The following is a 21,078-nucleotide window of genomic DNA, read 5'->3' on the forward strand; positions in this document are numbered from 1 at the left end:
AATTGGGTGCTTGGAGAGAGCTGACGAAGGGAGAGAAAGTGGGATGGGAAAAGAAAGAAAAATGTGATCAGCAATGTCTGGGAGCTAGAGCAGCTTTAATCCTAGGTAGTTGACGAACTCAGTATCGGGTTCATAGTCTCATGAATGAGGGGCAGGAAGGTGGAAGAACTGGGCTGCAGGAGGGAGAAGGACCAGAGTCAGAGAACGGGGAACCTAAGGGGTCTGACTTCTTTTTGTTTTTGTTTTTTTTGTTTGTTTGTTTTTTCTTTATTTTTCCGAAGCTGGAAACGGGGAGGCAGTCAGACAGACTCCCGCAAGCGCCTGACCAGGATCCACCCAGCACGCCCACCAGAGGGCAATGCTCTGCCCATCTGGGGCATCGCTCTGCCTCAATCAGAGCCACTCTAGCGCCTGGGGCAAAGGCCATGGAGCTATCCCCAGCGCCCGGGCCATCCTTGCTCCAAGGGAGCCTCTGCCAGAGGGGAAGAGAGAGACAGAGAGGAAGGAGAGGGGGAGGGGCGGAGAAGCAGATGGGCGCAGAAGCGGATGGGCGCAGAAGCGGATGGGCGCCTCTCCCGCGTGCCCTGGCCGGGAATCAAACCCGGGACTTCCGCACGCCAGGCCGACGCTCCACCACCAAACCAACCGGCCAGGGCCAGGTCTGACTTTCTTAAACTTGTCATGCGTGAATCTGTCAGACAGGATACAGAACATGCAAGACCAGACAAGGAGTAGTGATGGCTGCCATAGCTGGAAATAAAATGGCCCACAGAAACGTGGCAGGGCTGCACACCAGCGCTCTGATTACTGGAAGGACTGGGGTAAAGACTGAGGTATTTGTCCATACATGTTATAGGGTGGGAAATAGCTACATGTGCAAATGCATGTGAGGGCTTATGTGAATCTATGCACCTCCACGTGAGCACTCACGCTGCACACAGAGACTACATCTGCAGATTCGCACGCAGCGGTGATGTAGAAGACATGAGCATGCCAGTCTTCAGGGGTTTCCTTCCGGAAATCATTCCCTTTGCTCCACTCCAACTTCCCTGCTTGGGTTCTAGTCGTGGCTCTGTCACTTACTAGCTGTATCACCCTGGACTTAACTTCTTTGGGTGTCTCTTTGTCCACCTATAAAATACAGTGTGTCCGTAAGGTCATGGTGCACTTTTGACCGGTCACAGGAAAGCAACAAAAGACGACAGAAATGTGAAATCTGCACCAAATAAAATAAAAACCCTTCCAGTTTCTGTAGGATGATGTGACAGCATGTGCGCATGCACAGATGATGACGTAACACCGTGTATACAGCGGAGCAGCCCACGGCCATGCCAGTCGAGATGTGGACGATACAGAGGAAAGTTCAGTGTGTTCTGTGGCTAGCTAAATTCAAATCCGTGACCAAAATGCAACGTGAATATCGGCGCGTTTATAATGAAGCGCCACCACATAGGAATAACATTACTCGGTGGGATAAGCAGTTGAAGGAAACCGGCAGTTTGGTGGAGAAACCCCGTTCTGGTAGGCCATCAGTCAGTGACGAGTCTGTAGAGGCTATACAGGATAGCTACCTAAGGAGCCCTAAAACATCTGTGCGTGAGCCCACATCGAATTGCACTGAATAGGTATGAAACTGGGAGAGTTTTCCTTTTATTTGGTGCAGATTTCACATTTCTATTGTCTTTTGTTGCTTTCCTGTGACCGGTCAAAAGTGCACCATGACTTTACGGACACACTGTAGAGATAATTCCTACCTTTAATAGATATTGTCAGTATCGAATTAGCTACTAACACATGCTAAACGTAAAATAGGCCTTCCACAGACAGGAATGACTCTCTCCCTCACTTGGAATGAGCTGATTTCCTGATTCCTCAGACTACCACCCCTTGGTTTCACATTTCAGGATGAAGGACACGGCTGCCTCTTTCTCCACACACCTCTATCCCCTTCCAGGTCACAGCCTCCCCAGGAGACTACCTAGTAAAAGGGCTTGAAGGTCCTGGTAAAGGCCCAGGCAGAAGCGGGTGCTGGGAAGGGTATGGCTTTCTTTGTTCTGGATCCTCAGCTGGAAAGAGTCCTCAGATATTGATATTGGAGCAATTAAGGATTTTGCCTCCTAGCCTCTCCTTCAGTCCAACCTTCCACCTCCTTAGCAAGTCATTTAACCTCTTCAGGTCTGTTTTCTCATCTATTAAACGGAGAGATAATAACTATCCTGCCCACATCGCAGGATGGCATATTAAATAAGACAGTATATCTGAAAAAGTTGCTAAAATTGGGAAGCACTTTACAAAGTTAAAAGACTTGAAAGGGGACTGAATTTTATAAACCTCCCTCTCCCTCTCCTGCTCTACCCCTACTGAATAAAACACATAATCATCAAAGTAAAGCACAGAGGCCTGACCTGTGGTGGCGCAGTAGATAAAGCGTCGACCTGGAATTGCTGAGGTCGCCGGTTCGAAACCCTGGGCTTGCCTGGTCAAAGCACATATGGGAGTTGATGCTTCAAGCTCCTCCCCCCTTCTCTCTCTCTCTGTCTTTCCTCTCTCTCTCTGTCTCTCCCTCTCCTCTCTAAAATTAATAAATAAAAAATTTTAAAAATATTTTTAAAAAGCAAAGCACAGAGATGGGATGAGGGCTAGGTGTCCTGGGCTGAGTCTTGGGAAAGAAGGCTGAGAAAGGCACCAGGAGGCGCCCGTCTGCCGTTGGAGGGGAAGAGGAAAAGGAAGAAGTCCTCCCCCTTGCAAAGCGACCTCTGCTCCATGGGAGGCGCTGCAGGCGCTACGGCTCTGCTGTGGCAGTTGCCTGGCAGAGTATGGGCTTTGTAGTGAGACAAAGAGTTTCAATCTGGGATCTAACACCCCACGTATGGCCTTGAGCAGGTTAATTAAACTCAGTTTTGGTTTCCTCGTCTATAAAATGGAAGCAACATTAACTCCAAGAGGTCCTAAAAAAGAATAAGGAATAATAAATATGAAAAGCACACAGTAGGAATTCAATAAAAAGTCATTTTGATGCTTAGGTGTGGAGCCCACCTCCTAGAATCACTTCTCACCACCCCAGGCCAAAGCAGGGCCTCTCACAGCAGATTGGAACAGGCCACCCAGTACCCAACCTCCATGTCTGCCAGGGGCTGGGCTGCCTTGGAAGCTGTCTGTCCTGGGATTGTCCCCAGGCCCCCACTCAGCACTCCACCTCGGTAGGATTCTGGACCTCTCCAGGAGTTGGCCTTACATGGCAGTTCCCAAATTAGTAGTTCATAGACCTAAGGCTGTGTTTAATATTAGTAACAAACACAGGTTGTGAACTATTTCATTTGTCCATAAAGTCTTAAAGTAAAAAAAAATGTCACTTATGAGTACCATCATATCATCAAAGAAAAACCATTCAACACCAAAAGTAATGTAGAAGGACAAAATTTTACAAGGATTGGTTAAAAAAACTTGAATGAGTTTATCTTTATGAAACACTCCTTTTTCCTCCTCCTTTTTATTATACTGCGGACCAGGAGAAACCCGGTCCTACTCCAGCACCCTTTCCTGCGGGCATGTGAGACGCTTGGCTGGGGGAACGGTTCACATTTTGAGGTCAGCTGGTTCCCACAACTGACAGCAAGATACTTAACCTGTCTAAACCTCAATTTCTCATCCATGAAATGGAGATAATTATAAATCTGATTTCAGAGGATCATTGTATAAATTAGATAATGCATATAAGGGCTCAACAAATGATCTGTATTATTTCCAGACTCTGAAATGCTTCCACCTGGGGCTAGTGTCCCTCATTTCTCACGAGAGCCTTGATTTCTCTCACTAGAACGCCAACCTCTTCCACTTTGCTCTCTCCCTATTCTCTTCCCTAGACCTATTCTGAGTTCTCCAACCAAGGGAGGCTGATCGGTTTCCCCTTCTGGGACTGCCTGCCACAACCTATTTCTCTCCAAAAGAGACACAAGAAGAGGCACTGAGCCCAGGGTCATGAATCCAGGCAGCCGGAGCAAGAAAAAAAAAAAAGCATGAAAAAGACCTGACCAGGCGGTGGCGCAGTAGACAGAGCATAGTACTGGGACGCAGAGGACCCAGGTTCGAAACCCCAAGGTCACCGGCTTAAGTGTGGGCTCATCTGGTTTGAGCAAGGCTCACCAGCTTGAACCCAAGGTTGCTAGCTTGAGCAAGGGGTCACTTGGTCTGCTGCAGCCCCCCAGTCAAGGCACATATGAGAAATTAATCAATGAACAACTAAGGTGCTACAACGAAGAGTTAATGCTTCTCATCTCTCTCCCTTCCTGTCTGTCTGTCCCTATCTGTCCCTCTCTCTGTCTCTTGTCACAAAAAGGTGGGGGGGGGGGGCTGAAAAGGAGGCACAGACATATCAACTGCCTACCCATCTAGGTCAATCAGTCAAAGCAGAAGCATTACTTACTGAGCACTTCCTTCTGTGCCAGACACTGTTACATGCATTTTACATGGATAAACATATTTAATTACCATTGAAACCCTAGGAGATGTTATTTCTATCCTCGCTTTACAGATGAGCAGACTGAGGCACAGAGAAGAAATATACCTTGTTTAAGCTGACAGAACTACCAAGTGGCCAACATGGGGTTTAGCCAGGGAGCTGTGATTTAATAACCACCATTTAATACTGTCTCCTAACATTGTAGTACTCTCATCAAATCAATTGATCACATACTTGAGGGCAATTACTGTGTGCAAAGCACTGTATCAAAAACTGAAAGGACAATGAAGAAATAAGACTTGGTCTCTGAATATATAAAGAGAGCCTAGATACAGTTCTCAAGTCAAGCGGGTGAATGCTAGGACCCAGAGGATGGTCTTCCTTACCGCTATACACCCAAGAACCAAGGCAAAGCAAGACAACCAACCAGGCAACTACAGTGACCAACAGAGGGTAGGAAGGCCTAGAGGCCTCCAGGGCCTTCTGACCTGGTATTGTGGCTGGAGGTAATGCCAGGCACTGAGTACTGGGTTTATGCCTTATCTTTAGGTCTAAGTGAGTAGAAGGTGGAATTAATCAAAGTCAAGGAGGAGAGCTTGGTATCCTGATTTCTGCCTTGTCTCTCCTCCTCTTCCTCACCCTGAACACCCATTCTGGGCTAAGCAGGCAGAAGTAGGGACATCTGAAGTGTGTGTCTGTGTGTAGCGTGGGGAGGGAAGACTCAATTCCCAACTACTCTGCTTTCCAGACTCATGCTCTCTGCCAGGATGTAGCTGTGTTCAGGGATTTGAATACTGGGAATTTAGGAGGGCCTCAGGCTTCTTGCCTTGACTCCTCACCCCCCTCCCGGTTAGTGGCAGGGATGCCCAGGGGACCTCAGAAGCTGAAGGGTCAGATTTTTCTCCCACCCCCCAGTTTGGAGGCAGCTCCCACCTCGAGCCAGACTGTCATCCCACATTGCTCTGATTAGCTATAATCTTTCTTTTTCAGTTTCTCCTCTCTAAGACTGGGAGCGAGAAAATCTCCCAGAATATGATTAAATATTTCAATTTTCAGCACAATCAGTCTGAGGAGCTGGCATATGATGGAAATGGGGGTAAGGATAATGGTTTTCATTTAGATAAGATACAGAAAATAATTTAGTGAAAAATGAAGATTGATGAAGCCCACTGATATTCTTTAAAATGTGATTGTTCTTTTTCTGCCTAGGCTGAATCTCCCCTTCCTTATCCTCTCTGCTTATCCGACTGCTGTCTCCTGCCACCTTCTCCCCACTTCCCACCCACCACCATCCCTCAGTCCCTTAGCAAACCCCTTTCTGTCTCTCACTGCCCCAGTCCCTGACCTAGAACACCTTCTCTCTAAAGATGGAGGCTAAAGAGAGGAGGTCCTACAGCCTTTCTGCGACCCCATCTTCCCAGACCTCCACTCTTTTCATTCCTACCTCCACCCCAGTCCTTGCTCAGCTTCCCAGAATACTCAGTAGTGATTTCTTCTCCCTTCTGGTCTACTATCTTCCTTTCTTTTCTTTGGTATTCACTCATCCTCCCCCCCCCCCCAAATACTTTCATCAGTTCTTGCTTTCACCCTGTTAGAGGCAGGGACATGGGAGCTCAGCTAACCCCTCACCTCTTTCCAAAGGGAGAACGGCACACAACATACTTCTCTCTTCCTGACCATTTTTCTACCCGATTCAAATCCACATGTCTCTCCTGTTTCCTAACTGCAGCTTTTGTTCCTTGAGCTCATTTGTATCCATGTTTACTGATATGTAAGGGCTGCAGGAAAGGGGGAGAAATAAGCTTGCCCCCACCCAACACACTCCAATATTGATCCAGCTGCACCCCCCGCCCCCCCTCCCCCTTTAGCAGCCTGGCTGAACAAACTCAGAACTTAAAATCATCTTCCCAACTTTCTGCCAAGTGGCTGGCTTGGCTAGCCAACCCCAGGACCAGGCCTCCTTTCTCCCCCAGCACCAATTCCTACTCAACTCACACCATGAATGTGTGCCCTTCCCGCGTCTCAAGTGTATGGGGGGGGGGGGGAGGGGAAGGGGGAAAATGGGTATCATGGGGGGAAATATGATGGGGAAATGTGAATCAAGATCCACCCCCATCATCTCAGCCAGGCTTTGCCTTTGGAGCTTGGGAGGGGCCCCATAGGGAGAGGAGGGGTCCACCATAACACCCCACCCTTAAACACACACTCACAAACCTAGGAAGGGAACTGAACAGGGCAATGACAACGACTGAGGGTGTTCTATTTAAGCTGACTTCCCAATTCCTAGATTTCCTCACCCCAAAGAGACCCCCTCCTCCATTTTGTTGTAGTCTGTACATCTGTACATCTCCATAGGTGTCTGACTATATGAATATCTGTTCAAGTTTCTTTGTTTGCTGGATGGTTGGTATCTACAGGTTTTCAGTGTGTGTGTGTGTGGGGGGGGGGGGGTCCTTATAAATGCCTGCCTGTATATATGTACTGTGTCTATGAGTTCTGATGTGTCTGGGTGCGTGGATATGCAAGCATGTGCCGATATGGAAAGAAATCTGTCTTCCTTAGATGTGTCAGTGTCTTTGTGTATATATGTCTGTCTCAGTGTGGGGGATGCTTGGGGGTATGTCTGCTTCAGTAAGTGAGGAGTCTGTTTCAGTGTCTATGACTATTTTTTGGTGTTTGTATGTCAATTTCTGTCAGCTCCATTTTCTTGGAGAGGGAGGGGCTAGCTCAGCAGCATTAAATCTTCCTTACAATCAGACCCACAAGGCAAGAATCCACTCCCAGACAGCCTGGTCCTGACCGGGAGTCTGGGCTCTTTATTTCCCCTTCCCTCCCCCACCCCCGGGATGAGGATACACTAACCTCATTTCTTTAACCTCTCCCACATCTCCTAGCCTCTCCCCTGCCTGTTCCAAATAAGCTCGCGACATCAACACTTTATTGACCCAAAGTAGGGTGTTAACTGCCCCTCCTAAAGTGTCCCCCTACAAATCAAGCCGGCCTGAAAACTGCCTCTGGAACTCTACTCCCCACCGGAGCCTCCAGTCCGTTCCTCCAAAGGGGCAGCCCCAGGCATCTGGAGCCGCGGCTCCGACTGGTCCCCCGAGGGAGTAGGCTGGAATAGGGGGATTCCCTTAGCAACACCTTCCCGAGCCTGGGTTCCCACCCTTCCGCGCACCGCCCTCCCAAGTCTGAAATCCCACCCTCCGCCAAGCCTTCCCCTCAGGCGGGACCCGGGCGTCCGGACTCCCGGCCTCTGAGTGTGGAGAGGTAGGCAGAGGCTTGGGAAAACACTTTGAACGTTCGGGTCTCTTTTTTTCCTCTGTTCTCCCGCGCAGACAGAGGAAGCAACTTGGTCAAATCAACGGAAAACTCATTCTCTCCAGCCCCAGTTACTCGGCGCCCGCGCCCCCAGGGTTTCGCGCAGGGACACAGTCCCCGCCTCATGGCGTCGGGACCCCGGAGACCCGCGTCAGGCCGCTAGCCCCCCATTACTTCCTCAGTGGGGACACGGTCCCCCGGCTCTGGGGTGGGAGCCGAGTCCGGGGCGGGCTGGAGCCCTTACCTTGGGAGAAAGTATCGAAGAGAGTGAGGAGCCAGATGAAGAGGCTCAGCATGCTGTCTGCCCGCCGTGCGCCCGCCCGCGGCTGGGCCGGGAGTTGGCGAGGGAGCTAGAGGAGCGGGCTAGGGAGGAGGAGCCCGGGCTGCCCCCGCCCGCGCCCGCCCCTGCACACGCGCGCACACGCACACACTCGTGCGCACAAACTCACTTCCCTTCCCTCTGCTCTCTTTTTCTTTCTTTCCTTCTAGTCTGGTTGTTCGCTGTCTCTCGTTCCCTCTCTCTCCTCCCCCTCTCCCTTTTATTATTCTCGTCTCAAGCTTTATCTCTCTGGGCCTCTTTCATCTCTGCTCTCCCTTTCTGTACCCTTCCCTTTCCCTCTCTCCCTCCCTCCTCCTGACGTCTCCTCTTCCTCCACCTCCTCCCCCGCCCCACGCGCGCGCACACACTAACACCCTTCGCTGGAACGTAGATGGAAGGAGAGCAAAGAGAAAAAGGGATTGAGGGCAAATGCAAAGGGGGTAACGAGCGTGACAATCGTGGGCGCTGAAACAGGGACGGCTGGACACTTGCCCATCCGTGCCTCCCTCCCATTTACATCCACAGTCTTGGTCCCGGGCTACTGAACTAGGCAGTGGCTTAGGGAGGCGGGGCATGGGCTAAGGACAAGCCTCTAGCCCAGTGGAGGACCGTGATAGGAAAGGAAGAGTGTGAGTGTATCTGTGTGTTTGGGCGTGTGTAAGTGTGTGTTGGAGAGGAGGGGGTGGGTGGGCAGGCGGTGGTTCATGGAATCAAAAAGCATAAAATCCTTTTCTTGTGTTTTGTTTTTGTTAATCCCACACTAAGAATCTAACCCCTAGATTTCCTAAACTGGGATTTTTCAATTGACTAATGAGTGTTTGGGGAGGATCCATTCCTCTCCCCACAGATGTAGAATCCGCTTCCTGGATCCGACCCCTGCCAAGACGCACTCCCCGCCCCCCCCCCCGCCCCCCCAGCACACAGCGAAGCCAGGCTAAGTGTTGGAGTTCTCCCCTGGCCCTTGCTAGGGGAAAAGTGCAATTAACTCCTTCTTTCATCCAGGGTACCGTATTTCTGCATCCAGAAAGAAAAAGTAGTCAACTCCACGCTTTGAAGGACCAAGTAGGGGGCAGTCACAGGAGGATCTCTAAGGAAGGAGTTTGAGATCCTCTCGGGTTGAAAGATCTAGGTACTGGGAAGGGAGAGCATTCAGTAGGGGTCTCCACCGTAGGGGCCCAGCTTGGCAACCAGCTCTTCCCTCAACCCCTAATCAGATGCTTCTGCTAGCAGGGTTCCTGAGGTGCCAGGAAGTCTGGGTCCTAGGGTATGAGTTGAGGAGAAATAACAGGAATTGCACAACTTTGCAATACTGCGTTGGTCTAGAGAGGTCTCCACTTATTTTCCCGCAGATTCTGGGTCTCCCGTGTCTCTAACACTACCCACCAAGATTTCTCCATTTTGGCATCTGTGAGGTCGCGCATAGCTAGGTGGTGCCCTCTTCTGGTGTGAGGCCGCCACTCCTATTTCTTCTAAGGATGAATGGTCCAGACACATCCACACATAATTTGAGGCTACAGAAACACAGGCAGAGAAGCACAAGCTCATATTCAGAAGCCCATTATGCACAGACTGAGAGAGTCTTTCACATGTTCAAAAACACATATGCACAGGCAAACAGAGTTTAAAAATAAAGAGCCATATCTAGCCCAGAAAAATAGAAATATACTCACAAATACATGGAGCCACATACCAATGTGTATACACACAAATGATTTTCATTTACATATTCATTAATCATACACTGAACAGATTCATGCCTGATTATGTTTCGGTTACAATGGAAAAAATATATATTAATAAAGTTCTTCCCTCGTAGTGTTTCATTCTGTAGGGAATGAAGAGGCAGTAGAAAAAGATAAAATACACCAGGTTGTAGTAAATGTTATGAGACAAATAAAGCATAATAAATGAATAGGGAGTGGGAGAGAAGAAGAAATAACTCTTCTTATAGGTAGTCATGGAAGGTTGTTCGGCTAAAGTAACATTTGGCAGATACCTGAAGGAATTGAGGATAGAGATTCAGGCTTCTGAAGGGAGAATGTAGCAGGTAGGTGGTAACAGCAAGTGCAAAGTTTCTGAGGTAGCGGTGCTCTTGGAGTATCAGTGAGACAGCCTTCTCTTTCCTTCACTCTGCATGAAGGTGCACGAAAGGGAGGTCCATGGTGATAATGATGAAGGAAAATGTTAAAGAAAAGTTCAGAAGGAAAGAGAATATTTTTAGCCTAGTGCTACTTGCCTACCTTCCAGCTCCTGGTATTCAGGTTTGAAGGTTACTCTCAGCAAGAGGAAGGACTGGGTTATCAAAGCTTTTACTCTTCCCTAGGCCCCTTATCTCACTTCCAAACCCTGGCAACTTGGACCAAATTTCTTCAGATCCTTAGCAACCAAAGCAGTAATCTCTCACCTCTCTCTTCTGGTCCCTTAATTTTCTGTCCTCCCTCACTTTAGTCTCAAATCCTTAACAGTTCAGTTCATAATGTGAACCCTGAGAAAGAAGACATCTACTAAGAATGGCTTCTGTTGGCCAACTAGGCTCAAATTTTAAAAAACAGAGCTTAGCAGCCATTTCCACACAGAAACCTCTCACACAAACTGCACTTCAGGGAGAAGCCTGCACTGAACTACCTGCCTGCACTGTATTTCTGTCATCTGAGCCAGCCTTTACAAAGAGTTCCTGAAGTCCTATTTCAACCAATAGAACTGAGAACTTTCCCCATCCAGTCAAAGCTGTGCAGCTCTGACCAACTAGAGCGGCTCTATTAGTGACTTTTGGACCAATCCAACTGAGAGAATTTGCAGTCTTCATTTGCATAAGGACAGACCAATCAGGGACCCGGGGTGGGACCTTCTGTCTATATAAACCAGCTTTCTTCTGGCTTTGGAAATGTGTTTTCCCTTTCCATTGCAGATAGAGGACTGTGTTTCCCTGGCTAAGCTGAAATACTGAAGATGTCTTGCTGGAGCAGAGTGGAGCAGACCAGCACAGCACAAAGCAGATTAGCACAGGGCAGAATTGTCTAACTGAAGAGGGTCCTGGTCCCAGGTCTCTTGCTCTGGAGCTACCACACGGCCATGCTGTTTTTACAGCTGTGTTGGATCACAATTGAGCTATTTTGTACTGAATACAATTTCCTTCTACATCCACAGATCCTGAAGATTCCTGTTGGCATTCAATTCAATTGCCAATGACTGTCAGTTGAGAATAGCAAACACACTTCACCAGAATCCCCTCCACATAAGCTGCTCAAAATCCCAGTTCCTAGAGCTTAAGACCCCCAACTCCAACTAGTGGTCCTCAATACTGAGTATTAGCATCTTCTGAGGGGCTTTTTAAAACACCAGTGGTGTGGGCTCACTCCCAAATATTAATTGTTCTGGGGTGAAGCCCCAAACATTGGTGTTTTTATTTTTTATTTTTTTATTATTTTTTAAAGATTTTATTTACTCATTAGAGAGAGAGAGAGAGAGAGAAAGAGAGAGAAGGTGGCCAGGGGGAAGAGCAGGAAGCATTAATTCCCATATGTGCCTTGACCAGGCAAGCCCAGGGTTTCAAACCAGTAACCTCAGCATTCCAGGTCGATGCTCTATCCACTGCTCCACCACAGGTCAGGACAAACATGAGTATTTTTAAAGACCTTTCCAGGTAATTTTAATGAGTGGCCAGGGTTGAGAATCCCTGAGCTAAGCAAGCCCCTGCTTTCTAGGCATTGTTCTCAGCCAGTCTGCATACCATAGCAGGCCGTGCCCTCTTCCTTCCCCCGGCAGTTCTTACTGCCAATCTTGCATCACTTTCCCCTCCTTCGGGGGAGAACTCCAATGAAGCTCCTTCAAAATTTGCTTCATTCTCATCTCTTTCACATAAATGTTCACAATTCTGTCTAATTGGATTAACAGACTCCTCTACAGTCTAATCACATAACTCTTATCAAACTGGGAGCATCCTGAGGCTGCGTGCCAAATATCAGACAGATGCTCCCAAAGGCAAAGCCTGTCATCAAATACATATTTCCCCAAAAGAGGACGTCTGCTTCCTTTATCAAACACAGAGCTCCTTGGGGACAAGATCTATACTCCTTCAATTTGGAATTCCCTGAGGGTAGGGAAGAACCTGGGTACTCCCTCCCCACCAGAGAGGCAGCCGAGTACATAGTTGCAAATAAAATACATGGGTTCTGAAACCAGGCCGAAAGGATTCAAATCTACTTTTGTCCCTTGCTTTCTGTGTGATGTTGAACAGTTTATTTACCTAACCACTCTAATGCTTGGTTATTTCATCTAAAAACAGTGATGATAATAGTACTTACTTTAAAGCGTGGTCATGAGGATAAAGTGAGTCAGTGTCCATTCAGCTCCTAGCACAGTGCTAGATACACAGTGAGTAGTAGGTGCTAGCTGTGATTATTCTTTGTTCGGGAGCTCCCCAAAGCAGGGAACTTTCAAATCTTTCTCTTGCAGAATTCATCTTCATCCCCATATAGGGCTCTGCCCAGTCAGAAGCATGCAGACCTAGAAGCAGAGGGAGTAATCCCTAAGGATGCTACTTCACCCAGAAAAAAAGTAGAGAAGCAGCCAAAGGTTGCTTATGGAGTTAAGATAAATATTAATAATAGTTTTTGGACACAAACACAAAAAGGTCAAGAGGTCAGAGAGTGAGCCGTTAGGCGATTTATGACCATCAGCCCGAGAAGCCACCCTGACAGATGGAAATGAATTATTTGTCTAAATGAGGGTTAAGAACAGCAGAACAATTCTATAAATTGTCCTCTTTCCCCCTAGAGGGGGCAGAAAATTGTGTTTCTGCTGCTTACCAAGGAAAGGCCAAGATACTGATTTTCAGCCTGGAAAATAATTCTGACCATAAAGGCAGCCCTGATTCCCCAAGGTCCAAGAGACTGCCATATCCCTCCCTCGGCTACAACAACTGTACAGAGCAGTGAGAGATGCACCCCTACTTTGAAAGTTCTCCCAACAAAGGGGCTTTCCCTCACTCCTTTCTTCTCTTTTTTTTCTATTTTTCTTTTTTTTTTAATTTTTTATTTATTTTTTTTATTTTTTTTATTTTTTAGAGAGGAGAGGAAGAGACAGAGAGAGAGAGAGGAGAGACAGAGAGAGAGAAGGGGGGAGGAGCTGGAAGCATCAACTCCCATATGTGCCTTGACCAGGCAAGCCCAGGGTTTTGAGCCGGCGACCTTCTTCTCTTTTTTAAAAAGATATTTATTGATTGATTTTTAGAAAGAGAGAAATGTCGATCTGTTGCCCCACCCATCCATGGTTGATAGCTGCGTGTGCCCTGACCCAGAATCAACTCTGCAACCCTGGCATATGGGGACAACACTCCAACCAACTGAACCACCTGGCCAGGACTCCCTCATTCCTTCTCAAATTTTATGTCTTATAGCCCAGGTGGCAGCATAAAGTTCTTCCAGAGATTAGGCTCTCTTCTGCTGTATACCAGTCCATTTCCTCTTGTTCTCGTCTTCCTTAAGATGTTCAGTTTTTGAGCTGTATAAGAATAAGACCAGAGACAGAAGACAGCCTTAGTGGCAATGGGGAGGCACTCAGATCTGCACTCTGATTGGAGGGAATAGAGGCAGCAAAAAAGCGGCTATAGTTGAAGCACTTCAACTACTCCTTAGCAATCCTTCAGAGAAAAGTAGACCAAGGAGATCAGGCTCCTTGATGAGGCTTGGGTATCAGACAATATCCAAGGAAGAATTGCTTCAACTGTAACAGAATGACTATAGGCTAGCTAGACCCTGGATGGGACTGTCTACTGAGGAGGAGTGTCCAAAATATTTAGGTAAAGATTTGGATAGGTTGAAACTGCTCCAAGGCACAGGCTTATAAAAAATGACCTTGCCCAAGACAGGCTCTCAGGGTGTGTTATCGTGTACCAGCCTTACCTGTAAGCAATTGTAATCCACTTTTTATGTCCATTTTCAACCCTTCCAGACAAAAGCAATTTCTGCCTCTTAGCTCCAACTTGGATAGACAATTTGTGTTAAATGGACAAGTTATCTTTTATTAGGTTTAATGAGGATTTCATTGAGTGAACTCATAGGAATTGGAAGAGTTCTGCGTCAAACGGCAGCTCAGTTGAAGAGACCTGCTCAGAGAAAGAGAGAAGACGGTTAAAGTTCAGGGGCCCTGGGCAGGGCCACTGGGGTGGCAGTGGCATATATTGTAGAAGAGAGGAGACAGGACTTAATTAAGAAAAAATGGAGAATGTAATATGAATTAATGACTCAAACATCAAGCTTCAGAACTAGTTGAGCTTTCAGACAACACAAAGTTCATTCACCTTCGAAGTGGTGAAATGACCTGTCAAAGGTCACAAAGCTAGTTATAGTTAGAGAAGGGGTGGGAACAGAACCGTCTTCTTGCCTCTTAGGATTTGCCCATGTATGTCACAAACTCCAACTTCTCTACCCCTGCACCCCAGGCTTGTTCCAAACACTTTTTTCAGCAAAAGCTCCCTTATGTCCAAACATCTTTGACTATTATATAGCTCTGGTTTCCTGCAGGTATCAGAAAATCAGAGAATCAAGTGAGCAGAGGTGAAGGTGCCAAAGAGAATAGGGGCATCTCTCATTTTCCTTTGGCCCTTGGTTTTAGTTTCTTTGTATCTTACTCTGAAGCCCACAGTCTCCTGATCTTTAGCATTCCATAGTGTTTTCTTAAAGACCTAGAACCACTCATCACTATGCCCCATCATTAATATCAGGACTATGTTACAGTTTATGGTTAATGTTTGCATTCAAGTTAGAGTTGAGATTAAGTTGACAGCTAAGGTTATGGCCTGAAATTGTATTATGGTTCCTGGACATCATGATAGGTTTAAGGGTGATATTGAATAAAGTTTATATGAATGGGAATGTAAGGATTAGGCTTACTTGACCCTTATCACAAGAGGAGCCATTAACTTAAATATAACCCTTAACAGTGTCATTCCAACCCTTATAACCCTAACAGAGGCTTGCTAAGGACTTGGGTTATGGTTAATTAATTAATTAGTTCATTCACCCATTCATCCACCTATTCATCTTACAAACATGTATTAAAAGCTTACTCTGTGCCAGGCACTAGGCTAAGCACTTGGGACACAGAGATGAATAAAGAATATACCCTTATTTTCCAGGAGCCCACAGTCTAATGGGAAAGACCAACAAATCATTACAAATGAGTTGGGAGGTAAAAATATTTTTTTTAATGCCCATTTGGGGTAGGGGGAAACAGGCAGGGGAGGGGAGAGGGAGAGAAAATCATCAATAGGTGCTTTCACTTTAGTTGTGCATTGATTGCTTCTCATATGTACCTTGACCAGAGATCAGACCTCAGGCTCATGCCAAGTCAGCATCCAAGCCAGTGATCATTGGGCTCAAGCTAGCAACCTTGAGCTTTTCATGCTAGCAACCTCAGGGCTTAAGCTGGTGACCTTTGGGATCCTGTGGACAATCCCTTGCTCAAGCCAGTGATCCCACATTCAAGCCAATGAACACGTGCTTTAGCTGGTGACCTCAGTGTTTTGAACCAATGACCTCAGTGTTCAGGGTGGATGCCTTCACCACTGTACCACCACTGATCAGGCAATGCCCGTGGATTTTTTTCTTGTTTTTTGTTTTATGCTTTTTGTTTTAAGTGAAAGAAAGGGAGCCTGACCTGTGGTGGCACAGTGGATAGAGTATCGACCTAAACTGCTGAGGTTGCAGGTTCGAAGCCCCAGGTTTGCCCAGTCAAGGCACATACAGGGAGCAATTAATGAACAAGTAAAGTGAAGCAACTACAATCTCACTCCCTCTCTCTGTTTCTTTCTCCCTCTCTCTGTTTCTTTCTCCCTCTCTCTAAAATCAATAAATAAGAAATCTTAAAAAAAAAAAATGACCTTGATTTATCAATGTCACTGCATTAAATTTAATAAATATATTTTTTTAAAAATGAGATGAGGGGAGATAGTGAGACAGACTCCCGCAGGCGCCCTGAGCGGGATCTTCCCGGCAACCCCCATTTGGGTCCAATGTGCCAATCAACCCTGTACAGTAGCGCTGGGGCTAACATTTGAACCAATCAAGTCACTGGCTATGGGAGGGAAAGAGAGAAGGGGGAGAGGGAAGAGGAGAGAAGTAGATGGTCACTTCTCCTGTGTGCCCTGATCAGAAATCAAACCTGGGGTGTCCATGCGCTGTCCACTGAGCCACTGGCCAGGGCCCCATATCAGAAATCAAACCTGGGGTGTCCATGCGCTGTCCACTGAGCCACTGGCCAGGGCCCCATATTTTTATAAAGAGCGCATAGCAAGAGTTACTGAAAGCTTGAAGGCATCAAGAAAAGTTACCTAGGACTGAGCTCAGATTAGGATCTTCATTCAAAATCTGAAGATTGGTATTAAGTAAGATAGTTTCCCTCTCTGGCTCTCAGTTTCCTGTCATCTGTGACACACCCATAACCCTGTGATATTTTTGCCTCTTATAAGAAGTCAAGGGTAATTCCCTTAAGATGTCTGCTGAGGGATTCCATCATGGCACATAGGGGTGTCCTCTGTATGTTGTCTGTTTAATAACTGCTTCTTGAAACTCTTGAGGCCTGTTTCTAGTCAGGATTTCTTTCAAGGTCCAGAGTCAGGGACCCATTTCCCAACTCCCTAAACATGATATGGTAGGCCATCCTGCATGTGACAGTTATTCTGTAGGCCAGCAGTATTCTTCCCTGGCTTTCCAGTTTCTGTGTCAGGAAATAGGCCTAGCTGTGGCTGCCAGGCAGGGCCTGATTACTTTCGGTAGCATTTCCTAAATGGACAGGTAGAGAATGTTGATTTAATGTCCCTCTAGTGCCTGTATTCCAGCCTTCAACGCTTAGCCAGCAATAAGGCCTGGCACCAAGTTCGCTTCCATCAGGCCATGACAGTTTCCTCTCCTCTATCAGCCCCCAGCTGGGAGCCTCTATCTTCCTCCACCCTCACCCTAGTTCTCCCCAGATAGAGCCCAAACTGTGGCTTTGCAAACAGATCCAGAGGAGAGAAAAACCAGAGGACAACGTTGCCCCCAAGGGGAAAAAATGATAGAAACCTAGCTACTCCTTCAGTGATCCTCCTTTAAGAGGGTAGGATGCTGGTTGCCAGAGGATGGGAAAAGAGAGAAAACAGTGGTATTAGTCAAAAAGGACAAAGTTTCAGCCCTGGCTGGTTGGCTCAGTGGTAGAGCGTCGGCCTGGCGTGCAGGAGTCCCAGGTTCGATTCCCGGCCAGGGCACACAGGAGAAGCGCCCATCTGCTTCTGCACCCCTCCCCCTCTCCTTCCTCTCTGTCTCTCTCTTCTGCTCCCACAGCCAAGGCTCCATTGGAGCAAAGTTGGCCCAGGTGCTGAGGATGTCTCTATGGCCTCTGCCTCAGGCGCTAGAATGGCTCTGGTTGCAACAGGGCAACGCCCCAGATGGACAGAGCATCGCCCCCTGGAGGGCATGCTGGGTGGATCTCAGTCTGGCGCATGTGGGAGTCTGTCTGACTGCCTCCCCGTTTCCAACTTAAGAAAAATACAAAAAAATAAAAAATAAATAAATAAAATTAAAATTTAAAAAAAGGACAAAGTTTCAGTTATATAAAATGAATAAGTCCTAGAGATCTACTGTACAGCATAGTACCTATAGTTAACAATGCTGTATTGTTTACAGTACCTAAAAATTTGCAAAAAGGGCATATCTTATGTTAAGTGTTCTTACCACAAAATAAAATAATAATAAAAGGAACAGTAGAAAACTTGGAGGTATAGATATGTTTATGGTATAGATTCTGGTGATATTTTATTTCATGGAAGTATACATCTCCAAACTCATCAATTTATATATAGTACATTAAATATGTACAGCTTTTTGTTTATTGATCATACCTCAAAAATATGGTTAAAAAAAAGAATGGCACTAGGTTCCCTCTTGTTATTCAAACCAGAGACCTGCCAGTCTGTACTTGACTGCTCTTTTTTCCTCCCCATTTGCACCTAATCAGTCTCTCCAATTCCTGTTGCTGTTATTTCTAAGGTAGTGGTCCACATTCTTCCGTCTCTACTGTCCACTTTGTATTCCCTCCTGCTTTGACCACCAACAATAGCCACTGGGTATCTGCTCGTGCCCATTCCTCAGTTCTGTTGTTTACAGCCCCAAGTGGTCTTTCTCAAATTTGACCACATTACTCCATGGCTTAAAATGCAATGTTATGGGGGTATCTTGCCTCCCGGCCTCACTGTTACCCACTATCCCTCTTGCCCCTTATACTCCAACTCTGTGAGTTTTTGGAACTGGCCACATATCTCCCAGCATTGGGCCTCCACATGCACTATTACCTTGCCTTCAATGTTGTTTTGCACCCAGGGCCCGACCCCACCTCATCCCCTAGGCAAAGTCATACTCATCCCTCAGACGTCACACTGAGTATCATTTCTTTATGGAAGCCTCTCTAATTTCTCCAAACATGTTGTATCACCCTGTTAGTGCCATCAAGCACTCTCTACTTCCACTGGCAACATTGATCACCCTTGTAATTTGGTATTCAGTGTCTGTTTCCCCTGTTGGATGGTAAGCCCTCTACAAGTGGAGAGAGACTGTCAGTATTGTTCACTGCTATCACCATAGTGCCTGGCACATAGTAGCATCTTAGAACTAAAAAAAAGTGCCTGACCAGGCAGTGGCGTAGTGGATAGAGCATCGGACTGGGATGCAGAAGACCCAGGTTCGAGACCCTGAGGTCGCCAGCTTGAGCATGGGCTCATCTGGTTTGAGCAAAAATTCACCAGCTTGGACCCAAGGTTGCTGGCTCAAGCAAGGGGTTACTCGGTCTGCTGAAGGCCCATGGTCAAGGCACATATGAGAAAGCAATTAATGAACAAGTAAGGTGTCGCAACGCGCAACGAAAAACTAATGATTGATGCTTCTCATCTCTCCGTTCCTGTCTGTCTGTCCCTTTCTCTCCCTCACTCTGACTCTCTCTGTCTCTGTAATAAAATAAAATAAAATAAAATAAAATAAAATAAAATAAAATAAAATAAAATAAAATAAAATAAAATAAAATAAACAAAAATCTTAAAAAAAAAAAGAACTAAAAAAAAGAGAGAGATGTTCCCTATTCTGAATTCTACAAAGAATTTCCTTTGAGAGGGGGTTGGGCTCCATTTTATAGAGTACAGAGCCAGAGGGCAATTAAACTACAGGAGGAGCAGGAAGAAATTCCCCTCTAACTAGGCATTTGGTAAGTTCCAGAAAATCACCTTTCCAAGGTACTGGAAGAAGAGCAGATGATTGAAAGATTGGCTGTGCAAGAGACATATATTACCTCAAATATGAAAAAAATCCTAGAGAATAGTGAACAAAGCTATAAATATAGCTAAGCATCAGGTGACATCACCTGAGCACAGTGTGATGATTTACAGCCAAGTCACTTGGCCCTAAACTGTTTTTATAATGGTGTAACTCACTAGTGCTTATCCCTGCCTGCCAGCCTCCTTCATTTTCCTGTTCGATGATGGCCATATTCCTTGTTTCTCTGATGATACAAAATAAACCACCAAATGCTTACTTCAGGGAAAGCAGGAACTAGAAATTACCCAAGGTAGGTAGGAGTAGAGTACGCTTTGAAGAATGGAGCTGACTCTCCAAAATGTTCATTAAAAACTTGCTATGTTATAATATATTCTGTTTTACACAGGTATTAATAAATCTATTTTCATTTCAAAAAAAAAAACTTGCTAGGGTTCCCCATCTTTAATGCATTATGAACACTTAAGCCAGGCATTGTAGACATGCAAAGTCATCCACTATCTGGCCCTAACTTACCTGTGGGCTTCAGGGACAATTTACTGCCTTTCAGTTTTAGTCACATAAACCATACAGTCCCTTATCTTCAACCTATTAATGTTTCCCCAAATAGTTCTTAAACTTTTAGTCCCTAGTACCTTTGTGAGCAATGCTTTCTCCTCCATATAGTGTTTTTTTGTTTTGTTTTTAAGGTAAATCTCCAGTCAAAACTCCTCCTTTAGTGGACTGAGTCAGATGCAGCATTTTCACTGAACTGTCTGATGGGATGATACACTTTTGCCACCAACTCTCTTCTCTCTACTCCGGAGACCATCTGCTTACTATTAAAGGCATGTGTACAGATGTGTCTTGTTTGCTTCTCAAACTGTGAGTACCTTTCCCATACATTAGTTCCTCCTTTTGGGTCTACTCAGGACCTGCCACATGGGAGAAAATTAGAGAATGCTTTTTCAATCAAATATCTGTCCCTTTTGTGAACTTGTCCCCCTTGAACACCTACACATGTCCAACACTGTGCTAGAAATTGTACTGGCCTATTTTCCATCCTCACAATGATAAGGTGGGCATCACCATCCCCAATTCTATGTAGGGGAATTGAAGCAGAGAGAGGTTTAATAGTTTGCCAAAAGTCATACTGCAAGTAAATGTGACTATAGGATTCTCACCTTATATGTCAAACTCTACCATGTTTCTCCTATTTCTGGAGACCTTGGACTGTGTGTTCTATAGCCTGGTTTCTATCCAATATTCCAGGATTTGCATTCTCTTGTCAAAGGCACTGCACACAGCCAGCCAATAATACATAGTCTGCCTCTTCACAGCTGGTTCCTGTGTGGCTCACTCAGGTGCTGTGGTTATCAAAGTAGAGTTTTCTGAGGTTTATCAGAGAATTACTGCAATGAAAGAAGAAGCACCAGGCCCTGTTCTATCTTCTGGGGCCTTGCCCTCTTCTGCCTCATTTACATGGGAGAAGAAAGCTCAGAGCCACCAAGGGAGGCTGTGAGATATAGTCACCTGGCAACTACCCACTCCTCACAATACTGGCTCTCCATTCTATTTTCCATTTCTATGTTTCTGGATCTCCTTGGGCGATTTTACTGCCACTTCTATTTAGTCTAAATGGAAAGAGAAGCCAAAGTGGATTGAGAGTCTCTCACAAATAAATCATCAAATGCTTACTTCAG

At 46.1% G+C, this 21,078-nt stretch overlaps 1 protein-coding gene across 2 annotated transcripts in view; it reads right to left on the bottom strand.

The window, feature by feature from the left end:
* Positions 1-8,335, bottom strand: part of KIRREL1 (kirre like nephrin family adhesion molecule 1) — a 124,608-nt gene extending 116,273 nt beyond the window's left edge. Inside the window, exon 1 of one of the 2 annotated variants that reach the window (XM_066362079.1) lies at positions 8,025-8,335. In XM_066362079.1, the coding sequence (XP_066218176.1) occupies positions 8,025-8,076 (52 nt within the window). In that variant the 5' untranslated portion in view covers positions 8,077-8,335. The remainder of the gene's footprint in view (positions 1-8,024) is intronic. The other variant, XM_066362080.1, reaches the window with a different exon arrangement.
* Between the last annotated feature and the right edge of the window lie 12,743 nt (positions 8,336-21,078).

Source organism: Saccopteryx leptura, chromosome 2, assembly GCF_036850995.1.
Source record: "Saccopteryx leptura isolate mSacLep1 chromosome 2, mSacLep1_pri_phased_curated, whole genome shotgun sequence".
Lineage (NCBI taxonomy): Eukaryota > Metazoa > Chordata > Mammalia > Chiroptera > Emballonuridae > Saccopteryx > Saccopteryx leptura.